Below are 13,915 nucleotides of genomic sequence, written 5' to 3' on the forward strand. Positions count from 1 at the left end.
CGTTTTAATAATTGATCCCATTTCTTTAATCCGATCCCGAGAGTAAACAAATTAAAATAAGTCATGTATAAGAATGTCAAAAATCTTTATTCTGATTGGTAAATTTTCGCGATCGGTGGAAAAAACTTAACCGTTGATGCCTTCATCTTCTCTCAATGACGGTTCTGAGCCGAGGTTTGTAACCTCAGAGGGTTGCCCTCAGCATGGTCTCTTAATTTGGAAGGCTTGGGAGCGTCTAAAGCGCTCACCCGAAAGTCCGGTTTGTATAAGGTGATTCGTGCCAGGCTAACAAACGTCAGCTTCAAAAAAAAGTTGAAGAAAGCGATTGGCATCGTTTTTGTAAATAGGTGGTATGCTACAATCTTTGCTTTTGGCATTATAACCAGTTACCTTATGAATTGAATAAGTAACGGCTAAGGTAAAAGCTATAATATATAACACAGATGCTGAAGTAAAAACCTATGAGTCGTCACAACACATAATTTTTACAAAAGGTACGATAACTGAGCGTTAAGGTCAATGAGGAAAGTAGAAACTAAACGCTAATCTCATTGCCATGGTTCTGTTAAATATTGAATTAAAAGTATGCCTACCTTCCTATCTTCAGTCAGCTCATTCATATTCATTCAGTGCTCACAAAATACTCATTGCCTTAAGGCGATAACTCAAGGTCCATTTTCATACATTTTGTTTCGGCTTTAATCTGGGTAACTAAACAAGTATTGGCAAGTAAAGAATTTAAATTCACGTCTAGTTAGTGATTAGTTCTCGCAGTTGAAAGAAAAACGTAAAAATAATTAATAATCATGGATATTTCGGCCTTTAAAATTTAATATGACGAAATTTTAAAGGCAGAAATTTCGATGATTATTAATTATTTACATTTTTCTTCAACTGCGAGAACTAATCACTAACTAGACGTGAATTTAAATTCTACCAATACTTGTTTATTTACCCAGATTAAAGGCGAAACAAAATGTATGAAAATGGACCTTGAGGTATCGCCTTAACCGATAGTTGTCCACGCAGTTGCATTAGAGTTTAAAACACGTTCCATGCTGTTACAAATTCATCAAGCGAACCCAGATTTTATTTGGTTTCACAGCTAAGTATGCTTTCACTGGGCCGATTAGCCGAGGTGGTCTCTACTATAAGCCGCAACGACTTTTTAAATATCTTAAATAGGGTAGATATTAGCTTATGTGTCTTCAGACGTACTTAAGTCCTGTCAGTATGACTTAGATTATTCGTTGTCGACGGCTTTATTTTCGGGGACTGCCCCCATCGCCTTCTGCTTTATAAGGCAACTACTACGTGACTGTTCCAGTATATTGTCAGCCTCCAGTTCTGAAAGAATATTCGGGACACGTCGTCGACGCAATCTTTGCGTCGTTGCATGATTTTTATTCGTCATCTTAGTGGTTATAGCGTGATGGTATATTGCCTTCCACCAGTAGATCTTGAGATTAGCGCGTTCAAACAAACTCTTCAGCCTTATATAATAGTACAGATTAATTCAAGGTGACGAATGCAGTGGTGCCTTGTCTTTGCAATTTAAATTCTGGACGGTGTCGCTACTGGCCATTGGCTGTCTTGATGCTTTCTAGTTACTGTCAAAGAAGCGGCTTGCTCGCTTTTTCATTTGTAGAAAAAAATCTTTCGCCGATTCTTCCTAACTAAACTAAAATGGTCATAGACATTGTGTGCATGACTTTGTTTGTTAGTGCTTGTATCTTTTAAGATATTTTTCTATATGTTTAACAATTTTCCTTAGCCAATAAACTTGACTGCATTTTCATTAGTATCTCATCCAAGGACCTGTCTTATCAACTGGTTAATAACATTAAGGATTTCACAACACGAGTATCGAGCGATACCGGTTGTAAAACATGTTTTAGTTTTGTTTATGTTTCCGTTATGTTTAAGTATTTTAAAATTGAAAGTTTGTTTTGATGCTCATGTTTCGTGATGTGGTAAAGCGCGGCGTAGACTTATTTATTGGAATTCTAGACAAAATTTAGTAAAAATATCTAGATTCAATTGTGTCAATGTTATCGGCTATAATTCTTAGTTCAAAATTTTATAAACGAAAATAGCTTTTAAGTTGCGACAGATAAATACATAATTCAAATCGGGTTTTAATAACGTTATGTTTTCATTGTTATCATAATAAAATACTTCATAAAATAAATAATTATGATTGATACAACTACATATTTCTTAAGGAAAATACTTCTCTTTAATCATGTCCTATATAATAAGGTCATGCGAATCTGCGATTAGTCAAGACTCTCGCTTAAAGTACTTATTTCAACTAAATGTGTAAAGTAAAAGAAATATCTTTCGCGTACACTTCATGCGAAAGCAGGCTTTTTTATTTTTTGCTGCTTGAATGACGAGACGAGCTTGTTCGCCTGATGGTAAGCGACACAAACGCCCATAAGCACTAGAAACACCTTCTAACATCTTGAATTATAAAGTCGATGACGTTTTACAAATAGACGCGTCATACTAACAAAGTTGCACATAAAAACAGCGCAGTATTTACTATAGTCACAGCCCTAGTAGCTCGCGTTGATACGGCCCGAGTGTGCCCGAGTAAGCCCGAATGAGTCCGAGCGTCGACCGCCCTGTCGCGATGACAGTCGAATAAAATGCCTTTATTAGTTAAAAAATAAGTTAAATAGTGTATACCTATTACTAACGTATGAAATTAAACGTTTTTTTTCATTCACAGTTGGAGTATAATGTGTACATCGTCTAAAAACACAGGAAGGCATTTTATTTATAAAAATACAAAAGTTAATAAGCTGACTAGCGGCGAGAGTGGTTGGAGGTTGAGTAAGTGAATGTCGGGCAATTACCTTGCTTTCGTCTTGCCAGTATTGAGCTCGGACAACGTATCTATGTAATAAAAACATCTTAGTATAAAGTATTGTTTGGTATTCCTCTGCGCTCGCCATCCTGAGACGTGAGATATTATGTCTCATTATGTCTAGTAGTATATATTATATCGGAGTGTTTATATTCGTTAAATACTATGCTCAATTAAATCCTCACGACTAGTTTTTAATTACCAAAATAGAAAAGCCTTATATGCTGCCGTCACAGAACACGTGTTTGACAAAAAAAATCGGTATCATAATATTTTTATGCAAAGTTACAATGATTCATAATTTGGGTGTTTTAAATCTAATTTTAGAGTATTTAAATTTAATTTTAGAGTCCATTATTCAATTTATACAACTCGATAGTGTATGTCTTATTGTCATTCTGTTAAAATTTTAATATAATTCTGTTAAATAATCGTCTCTTACGCACATTTAACTTTATTACGAGTATATTAAATCTGTGGAAAATACAAAAACAATACCTACATACAAAAGGACACTAAAATGTGTAATTTTCCCACGAATTCCCTTTTTCAAGATCTTTTTCTCTATTTGTTTTGTTTCTAAGGCAATTCATACCTACTACAATAATCTTGTATTACTAGCTATACGGTATAACAGGAAAACACAACTGGAATCACAAACCTATGCATTATAATACATGTGGCTCGCAGTGCATGCCTCTTTATGAAATATACAAACAGTTGTATAAACCAGTTGATATACAAAAGTCTATAATATCTTTAAGTACAATAGGGTACCGGACTCATTTTTTTTCTTTACTATTATCAAATATTTACATAATATAAATTATAACACAGAAGGAATTATTAAAATCCGGTAAAAAATCAACAAGTTATAAGTTTTTGAATTTCGGTGGAAGGGGTAATTATCAAGAAACAGAAAAGAGACGAAATATCCACATGTGACGTCATCGGGAATTACGACGCGTGCGAAAAAAAGAGATGAAGCAATATCCCCACATCGCGCCCACTTCTGCACGTTACAATATTTTAAATATGAATTACTCGCTCATTTTTTAACTAATTGTTATGCAGTTTTCGCAGGAGTGCTTCTTTTTCGTATTATTAATCAAGCATATTCAAAATCAAGCATAGGCCGGTCCCCTATTTGAGGTGTTTTCCCCAACAAAACCGCGCGCTAACGGTATTTTTAGAAGCTATCTATTCGATTTTTTTAAAACACATTAAAAGAACAATTATACATCATATTTGTACAATATGTTATCTTAACTTTGCTAAATTAGTAGCTTTTAATCACAGCTTAGTTTCTACCTATAATAATAATAAATAATATTATCAGCCCTGTATAATTTAGTGTCCCACTGCTGGGCACAGGCCTCTATTACTGAGCGGGTTTCAATGTTACTTCTTACTATCATAATTGCGAAAGTTTGGGAAAGTGTTTGGGCGTTTGAATATGTGTTAAATGTAAATTCGGAAACAGCTGAACTGATTCGCATGTAATCTGGCACACATATAGACCGTGTCCTGGATTAACTCATATTGTTTATCCCGGTAATTTTCTTCCATAGAAATAATAGGACTTTTTAATTTGCTTTTTAAATAGATGGCGTTGGTATCGTAGTGATTTTTGTAGTGGAAAAGGCTTTTCACGCAGGTGACGCCGCGGGCAACACCTAGTACTACTAATGCTATTAATATTATAAATGCGAAAGTTTGTGAGGATTGATGTATGTATGTTTGTTCCTTTTTCATGAAAAAACTACTGAACGGATTTGGATGAAACTTTACAGTAATATTGGTTATACATCAGAATGATACATAGGCTACAATTTATAATGATTTCGTGTAATTTGGTTATAATATAGCGATACATATCAAGTAAGTCGGAAAAAATTATCCCGAAAACTTCTTAACGCGGGCGAGGCCGCGAGTAAAACTAGTAGTTTATAAACTAGATGTTGAACATGGCGCCGCTAAATGCATTGTTAAATCCATACATATTAATGCTGACAGTATGATATTACCACCATAAGCACTGGCGAATTCACGCCGATTGTTACAATCAAACCGGTTCAAGTTATCTGTATCGAGCAATTAAATTGTCATTAGATTATTGGTTTATAATAATTAGCTTTTGTTCGAGAATCCGCCCGTGAAAAATGTGTTTTTCGGAATAAAAAATAGTCTATATGTTAATACATGAAAGGATCCATTCGTCTGCAAAATTTCATCCAAATCTATTCAGTGTTGTCGGCGTTTACTTCTTACAAACAAAATATCTGACCACTGGCGGTAGGTCTCTTTTATGTGAGAGTAGTCCGCCTGTCTAATACCACCGCAATGTCTATTTCTGCCGCCAACTAACCGTATGAAGTCACTAATTTGTTCCGGTTCGAAGGACAATCTAGCCAGTGTAACTACTGGACATAATGAGACTTAACATCTCATGTTGGTGGCGGGCGCAGTGGAATACCAAACAATGTTTTGTAATTCACGATGTTGGATGGTATTTCTATTGTTTATGGGCGGTCGTATCGCTTACCAACAGGCGAATGGCAAGCTCATCTCATCATTCAAAGTAATAAAAAAAACAGCTTTTAAATTTTTCGCGTTTATAATATTGGCATGAATATGAATAATATGAAGTATGATATTTTTTGCAACATTCGTCTCTTCTAGCCATGAGCTGTTTTTAGACGCAAATGACGTCAATACGCCCATCTAAAAATGTTTGCCAAAAACTATTTAGAAGTTTACTTTACTTTTCCTGCTTCTCTAACAAATCTGGAGATTTTACTACGTACTAAGTGATGCTCGTTGCTTCCCCTGCGAGAATAATTTCTCGCTACAAAAGTCCCTAAACGCAACCACACCAGCCGTATCAGTTTAAATAAATAAGATTAATATATTGCATTATTTCCCATGGGAGCGAATTACCGATATAAAAATTTATCTATGTGTTAAATTCAATCCAAATCTGTTCAGTTCCTGTATTTACTTCTAACAAACATACAAACATGCAAATATTTTCACATTTTAATTGCATGTATAATATTAGTAAGATAAGATAGTGAGCTGAGATGCATTATGTCAGTTTGAAAAATGTATATTGCATGTACTGGGGAAATACAAAATTAGATTTCTGTTTGTTTTTAAGGTAAAATATACGGAAACACGTATGACACGGAAATATGTGAAATGTGCGGTTATATCCTAAAATTTACAGGATAATGGTCTTTAAGCTAATACCTAATATATCTAATATTGCGCACAAACTTGTGCACTATAATATATCCTGCGTACCTGGCTGATCTCCGATGAGATTGGCCGCCATGACCAAAATTCGGCTAGGAGGGACTCATTCATTCATTCCTAATAATTGTTCTGTTATTATTGATTTCTTAAGTAATAGAATACTTTGCCGGCGTGCAAACTCTCGCGGGGCTTCACAAAAACTGTGTATTCCTAAAAGGCTAAAAGTAACGTATACTTACGCCACTAAACTATCTTAATGCAGAATTTCATCGTTGATTCTATGTTCGTTTATTGCGTGAAAACAACAATATTAATATGTATTATACATTTTATTTATAACTAGTTTTTGCTCGCGGCTTGGCCGTGTGAATGAATTTTCCGGGATAAAAGTAGCCTATAACCTTCCCAGGGTTTTAAACTATCTCTATACCAAATTTCATAAAAATCCGTTCAGTAGATTTTGATAAAATCGATAACATACAGACAGACAGAAAAGGGGACTTTGTTTTATAATATACTAGCGACCCGCCCCGTCTTCGCACGGGCGCAATGCTGACTATTTAATGGATGTTGTTATTATACATATAAACCTTCCTCTTGAATCACTCTATCTATTAAAAAAAACCGCATCAAAATCCGTTGCGTAGTTTTAAAGATTTAAGCACACATAGGGACAGAGAAAGCGACTTTGTTTTATACTATGCAGTGATATAGATAATGAGGAAACCTGTATATTTGAGAGCTTGAGTTTGATGCATGTAGATAAATGTTTGAGTGATAAACAAATATTTCTTTTGGGTGGGGCGCTATGGGACCGGAAAGTCCCTCGTAATTCCTGAAATTGACTAAAGACTGGACGAGCTCTTAGTTGCAGTTATTTTCTATTTACTTCTAACATAACCAAAGGATGACGGTACCAAAGCTGTTAAAAGAAAATGCTAAGTCTTAAGTCAAGAGTTTGATAAGCAATAGCATTAAAGGAACAACTACATTTTAAAATTCGAATGCCGTGAGCGATATCTCTGACCTGAAAACTATTTTTTTTTAAATATCTACTTTAGCCAACAGTATGTAAAATTATAATGATTGCCAGGAATTCTGTTTAGTGAAATCGTTTTTCTTTCAGTATATTTTTTATGACTTGTAAATTATGTGTCATCTTAATATAATAGTTCCCAAACTCTGACAAACTTTACACATGAAGTCATAGCTAAAAACTGAATTCTAAAAGCGACACTGCGCCCATATAAAAATGATGTTCGGATATGTAGGATGAAATCTGAATGTCTTCAAATCATTAAAAAATCACCATTTTTACCTGTGACATGGTTGACTTTCGGTGATTTTTTTTCATTGACATTAAACTTGATATTGCTGGAACAGCTGGCGGAAGTTTATTCCCTCAATAGAGCAATGCTATGAATGCAATAACTAAAATTTGGCCCTAAGTTCCTCCTTCCTTAAAGTATTGTCCTCTATGAAGAAAACTACATGCACACAACGAAATTACGTAGTTTACAAAACAAACATGGCGCGTGCACAGTTCGCGCGCGAAAGGCGACGCGCGCGGTCGTTCACTCACTAAACCCGCTATTGTTCAATGAACCACTTATTTCATTATCTGATGTATAAATGATATCTTTATCATCGACAACATATTTGTAACGATGTGACAGTGTCGTGGTGTCTACAACCGTACGTGCCCGCAGTTGAAAATAATAGTGTGTAAAAAATGAATTTCACTGATGTGTTTGATGCGACCTCAACGACACCAATGATGGACTTCATGTCTACCACCATGATGCCAGAGACAACCACGGCCGCGCCGGATTTCCGAACATGGTTGTCGAATTTGGTTTTGCAGGTTCGTTTTTCAAATTCGTTTGTTTTTCAAACGCATTTTATAAATTTTGTTTTGAACTATAAAAACCTCTGTTGACGTAAGACTTAGGATTCTTCTTTTAAAAATGTGTGTGTTTTTTTTTTTATTTTGGCGCTATTTTAAGTTTCAAATAACCGAGATGCTAAATTAGGGGTATAAATGCATCCCACAATTATAATGCTAAATGGGCACCAATTTATCCATTTAATTACAAATCAAGCTATTATTGTTAAACAGAATACAATAATTAAATAATTGTATAGGAAAGTTAGGGTTTTTTTTTCTATCTGTTACTAATATATGTACTTATCTTTTACTACAGGGGAGTAATATTAAACAATATAATGGAAAGAAAGCCTTTGTTTGAACGTAAGTTATCTTGAGTGGTTGGTTTTATCTCAATGATTTATCTTGAGTTTTGTTCTAAATAGCCAGGGTATGAGTAAAATCTTCTAAGAAAAATGCTCTATAGATGCTACCTACTTAATATACACCTTACGACATTGTAATTATATTTCGAATGGTTTGCCACTTGAGCGTAACAAATTAAAATCGATGACAATGTTACCAAGCTTCACTCAACCATAATTAAGTAGGTACCTATAGTAAAGTATTTATTGTGAAAAAGATGTGGGTATTTCGAAGAAAAGCACCATTATAGATTCGTGTGTAATCAATCTTTTTAGAGTCTTAACATGACTCATTCTATAGCCGTAATATTTTTCTCTGCTTTATAGTTAGAATTATCATTATTGCCTTTTAATTACTTAAATATAGCTGTTTTATTTGTCGCCACAGTGACAACCTTCAGTAGATTTTCATGGGTCCTTGCGATACAGGCCTAGAACCTAGCGCAGAGATCGCTGTTAAATGAAGACATAACCTTTGTAAATGATTATAAATTTGTTACATATTGTTATTGTAATAATAATATCAGCCCTGTATTATATACTTGCCCACTGCTTAGCACGGGCCTCCTCTACTACTCAGAGGGATTAGGCCTTAGTCCACCACGCTGGCCTAGTGCGGATTGGTAGACTTCACACACCTTCGAAATTCCTAAAGAGAACTTCTCAGATGTGCAGGTTTCCTCACGATGTTTTCCTTCACCGTTAAAGCGAACGATAAATTCACAAAGAATACACACATGATTTTTTAGAAAAGCCAGAGGTGTGTGCTCTTGCTATTTGAACCTGCGAACATTCGTCTTGGCAGTCCGTTCCACACCCAACTAGGCTATCGCCGCTTATGTTATTGTAAACTTTATGGTAAAATAAATTAAATAAATAAAAATAAATATGACACGGTGATAAATATATGTTACTTTTTATAACTGAATTTTAATGTCCACATTATTGTATAAAAATTATACGTAGAAAGACGGCTGGATGTTTCCATTTTTTTTTATGTCACAATAATAATTGTTGCGTTTGAAAATAATCGTAATGATAATTTATGGATAATATTTTTTATGATGACATCAATATAAACATTAAATTGTATCGAGACGTTATATCATCACCTAGTACGATTTACATATCACACTCTTAATAAAATAATGACCCATACAAAAATTGCCAATTTGCGGGAATCGCCAAACAACCAATTTCTGTTTGCGATCTTTTAGCTTTTTCCCTTTTTTTTATACTATAGGTTTCATTATTTATCTATCTTTAATAAGCTCAATTTTATAGCAACTTCAAAAGAAAAGGTAGCATACAAAAATTTGTTTACCGACGACTGCCACAAATTAACAAATTGGAAATAGGTCATTATTTTATTAAGAGTGTGATATATTCGCGAAATAAAATACTTATCAGGGGTTAAACAATTTTAAAATAACATAGCTTACGGCTAAGAGCCTACGGTTCGGCCCGTGTGAAAAGTTTATCTTGGACAAATATTTACCCGGGACAAAAAGTAACCTATAGCTACTAACGGGTAAAGTAAGTACTAAAAGTGAAAAAAAAAACAAAATCGGGTTAGTAATTTCTGTGATTAGCGCGTTCAAACAAACAAATTCTTCAGCTTTATATATTAGTATAAATAATTATTATAAGCACATGGAAAATTTTACAAACAATGTGTTAATAAATAAATAAATCAACGTTAACTATAGTGAAGGAATCAGTTGCAAATTCAAGGTCTCGGTCAAGGATTTAGTTTAACATTTACGGCCTATTTATAACTTGAATACCTTGAGATACATAATCCGAATTCAGTAACCTATAGTAAGATTATCAGTATTTATGGAAATAAGGAACTACAAAATATATTCAATTCAGCAATAGCTTGTGAAACGAATTAAAATAAACATAAATAATAAATAGATGACTTGATAAAGGTCGCTGGAACACGGTGAATACAGGCTTTCGACAGGTCCGTCTGGAAATATTTGGGGGAGGCCTATGTCCAGCAGTGGACTTTGTGCCTGATGATAATGATGAATAGCTTGTGTCCTGTGTATAGGACTCTTGGGCTTCGAGTCGCCATCGCAGAGTTGAGAGTTAGAGTTAGTTAGAGAGTGAAAGCAAACTAGCCTCCGTATTCATAGACGTTTTTTATTTAAGGTCGAAGCAAAGCTGTGATAACTAGTCTATTTTTCAGTGCTGACGGCATGGCAGCCTTCGCAGTGCGTAGACATAGGGCCGTTATGATTGGCTAATATTGTTGTATCTCAATATTAGCCAATCACAACGACCTTATGTCTATTTTTCAGTGCCGTTGGGCTCTGAGAAACAGACTTGTTATCACGGCATTACTCCGTCCATAGATAATAAACGTGTATAAATAAGGGGATAGGTTTTCAGTAGAACAACTTATATATTTCTAATATATTGCTCGTCAGAATACAACCGTAATAAGACAGCACAAATGCGTTTAGTAACAACAGTACATTGATAATCATTCTAAATACAACAATTCAAATACTATTATGCTGCCAGTTCACATAGTATTGTAAAGAGGCTTTGTGTTTACCTATGCAACCTCAACAAGGACTGCCACCCGTCCGAATTTAACCAGTCTCTGGAATTACTACGGACATGACCGGGCTATGGGTTAGACCGGATTGGAAGCGACATCGCGCTTGATACAACCAAAACTAATTCTTGCATATCATAGAAATAAATTCTGGGTTGCATCAAACGGAGGCCGTGCCTCCGATTTTAAAGTTGATTTGTCGGAAGCAATGAAAGGCAACCTCCATGAAGTCAAAAATATCTCACAAGGATTATTATGAATATTGTTGACGTAAGTTAAGTGCACGAATGAGTGTGATTTTCATGGTATTATGGAAGTTTTCTATGTTCGATTTCCATTAGCTATGGTGATTCGATAGGCTTTGCTTATTAAGTCAATCTAATGTTATGAAATGTTAATAACTACTTGATATACACGCTAAAGGAATACTTAAGATTAAATTACCGTTGGGATGTGGAGTCTTGTGCATGGCCTTAAATATTATAAAACAAAATGTCCCCCGGCGCGTCTGTCTATCTGAACGCCATAAACTCAAAAACTATCTAATGCATTTCGAAAATTTTTTGGTATGTAGATAGTTTGAGACCCTGAGATAGCGGGATTTGTATCCTGGAAAAATTCTCACGCGAGCGAAGTCGTGAGTAAAAGTTAGAAATATATAAAATACCAGACATTTTATCAATGTTGGCGTGTAGCATACCCACATCTCGACCGAGCTGTACCTCGGCCTATCTCTGAAAAGACAATGCGTGATGCAAGTATAAATCGTGCTGTCAATCTGGCTATATGGTCTAGACCAAAGAGGTGATTAGTGAAGGTCAGTACAAGGAAAACGAATAGACGACAGCCAGATGGTAACGTCGACGAAATTAGAAATACCATACAGTTGTATTTTACTCGCTTGTAAGTGTGTTAAAACGATTGACATATTTTTAAAAGATATACTAGATATAGAAAAGTTTACGGTGTCTCACTGAATAGCAGTAAAGCATAATTAACTTAGAGGTAATTTATCTATTGCAAAAGTGGGTTGATATTTGTTTATATTTCTAGTATATGTGACTATACTTAATATATTCTAATGCTGATCCAATCAATGAACCCAATACAGTGGTAATACGTAACACATTACCACTCAACCGAATTACCGTGTGATTCAAAAATAACGTTTTTTATTGCGAACAGTAATTTGTCTACAAAAGTCTATTGGTCTGGGCACGGCACGCAGGGTGTGTTAGCCTTACCCCTATTTCTGTATGACGGAAATAGCGTGGGTCTCAAGGTCAAGATAAATTTGCGGACTAAATAAAATTCGCGCTTACGAGCGTGGGAGGGAGGCACTTTTATCCAAGGGGGTAAGCAGAGTCGGAACTGGTGTAATCACTGCCGTGGTATTCCGTCTCATGGAGGGGGCGAGCCTATCACCATATTGGACGCAGATTTCAGTATCCGGGCTAATACTGAGTAGAAAAACTCAATTTCACTTTGCTCAACCCGAAGATTGGACTTGAGATCCTAGTACTACAGTCCTACCGTAATACAACGACGCCACCGAGACAGTCAGACATTTTGTTTTTTGTTAGTGGCCTTGTTTCTTCATCTTTGAAAATGTAGGTAGATGTAAATAATTCAAACTTGATATTTTTCGTCTTGTGACGAGAGAAGGACTGATTGTGAGGCATGATAGAACAAAAATTCTTCGCCAATATAAATATACATACATACGCACGCATGTGTTTTTCTTGAATCGGGAAACGCAAAAATTCTGTTGTATCACCCATGTCAATTGCTTGTGTTCCCATGAACATAAACCAGAATTTATTATTATTATTTTTAATTTAAACTTATACAGTAGATGTATACAGGTGGACTTAATGCTTGAGGAATTTTCTAAAACTCAACCTTTGGATGATGCAGAGATGAGACTATGTGGAAAGAATTTCACGCTTTATAAGCAAACCTCGTTGTTACAAAATCTAAGTCTAATTGAACTAATGCAATTTAAATTTGATACTTTGTCATCCACAATGTTCTGGCTAATGCAAGAGCTCTCTACCAAACGTAATCTGGCCAGCAAGGTTGTAAATCGTAATTAAATGCTCAGGACGTAGTGTGCTCGATTCGTACGAATGGAATTAGCATTACGGGTCGTCGTGTACTCCTCTGTACAATCGGCGATATAAAACTTTATTTCTTGTATTAACTATTATTAGTCGAAAGAGGTCGCTGGATGCGGGCGGCTTACAATAGGTCGATCTGAAAATCTTTGGGAGATGCCCGTCTTCAGCAGTGGACATCTTTCGGATGATAATAATGCAACTATTTTTCCATCTCATATGTGTTGTTGCATTTTTTACATTGATTGCCATAAGAATAACAATGTCAACATACACTTTCCATTTTTTTAAACGTCTGGCCTAGGATTCTGCGTTATAGACAGGTACTAAAATCTACTCAGACTTTTTCTTTTAAAACTAGATTAGTCCCGAATTAGATTCGTCAAAATTCTTCTCACGTAAATACACCTACGCTTGAAAGTGTCGTCGTAATGACGCACTTACGGCAGTCAATTCGGGAACAGTAGGTACCACCAGACATAACTTCACAAGCTGGTAACAGATTGTCTAGGATGACGTCTCTAGGGATGACGTATATTGTTGATTAATCAGTTGAAACCTATAAAAGTAAAGTCATCTGTAAAGTAAAAGCTGTAAGAATTACCAAATAATATGTCGCTAAAGTGATAGCAGTAAGAGTTGCTACAACAGAAACGTCATCATTTTGAAAAGATACAATATATTTGACGAATATTAAAATTAAAGAATGACCGTTAATGGAAATTTGACGTCCTGCTTAATCTACAGACTGTCTATTGTAAACAATATCGAATACCCAAAATAGCACGTTGATAAGCACGA

At 35.2% G+C, this 13,915-nt stretch overlaps 2 protein-coding genes across 5 annotated transcripts in view; one reads left to right on the top strand and one right to left on the bottom strand.

The window, feature by feature from the left end:
• Positions 1-7,604, bottom strand: part of LOC115452807 (exosome complex component MTR3) — a 63,909-nt gene extending 56,305 nt beyond the window's left edge. Inside the window, exon 1 of one of the 3 annotated variants that reach the window (XM_030181413.2) lies at positions 7,452-7,604. The gene's annotated coding sequence lies outside the window, so the exon portion shown is untranslated. The remainder of the gene's footprint in view (positions 1-7,451) is intronic. The other 2 variants (XM_030181412.2, XM_037441011.1) reach the window with 2 other exon arrangements.
• The window catches only part of LOC115452506 (transmembrane protein 165), a 52,812-nt gene that overhangs the window by 12,720 nt on the left and 26,177 nt on the right, over positions 1-13,915 (top strand). Inside the window, exon 1 of one of the 2 annotated variants that reach the window (XM_037441013.1) lies at positions 7,641-7,997. The exons of the other annotated variant lie outside the window; for it this stretch is intronic. Within the exon in view, the coding sequence (XP_037296910.1) occupies positions 7,866-7,997 (132 nt within the window). The 5' untranslated portion in view covers positions 7,641-7,865. Of the gene's footprint in view, positions 1-7,640; positions 7,998-13,915 lie in introns of those variants that run through there. 2 annotated transcript variants of the gene reach the window in all.

The sequence above is a fragment of the Manduca sexta genome, chromosome 4 (assembly GCF_014839805.1).
Source record: "Manduca sexta isolate Smith_Timp_Sample1 chromosome 4, JHU_Msex_v1.0, whole genome shotgun sequence".
NCBI lineage: Eukaryota > Metazoa > Arthropoda > Insecta > Lepidoptera > Sphingidae > Manduca > Manduca sexta.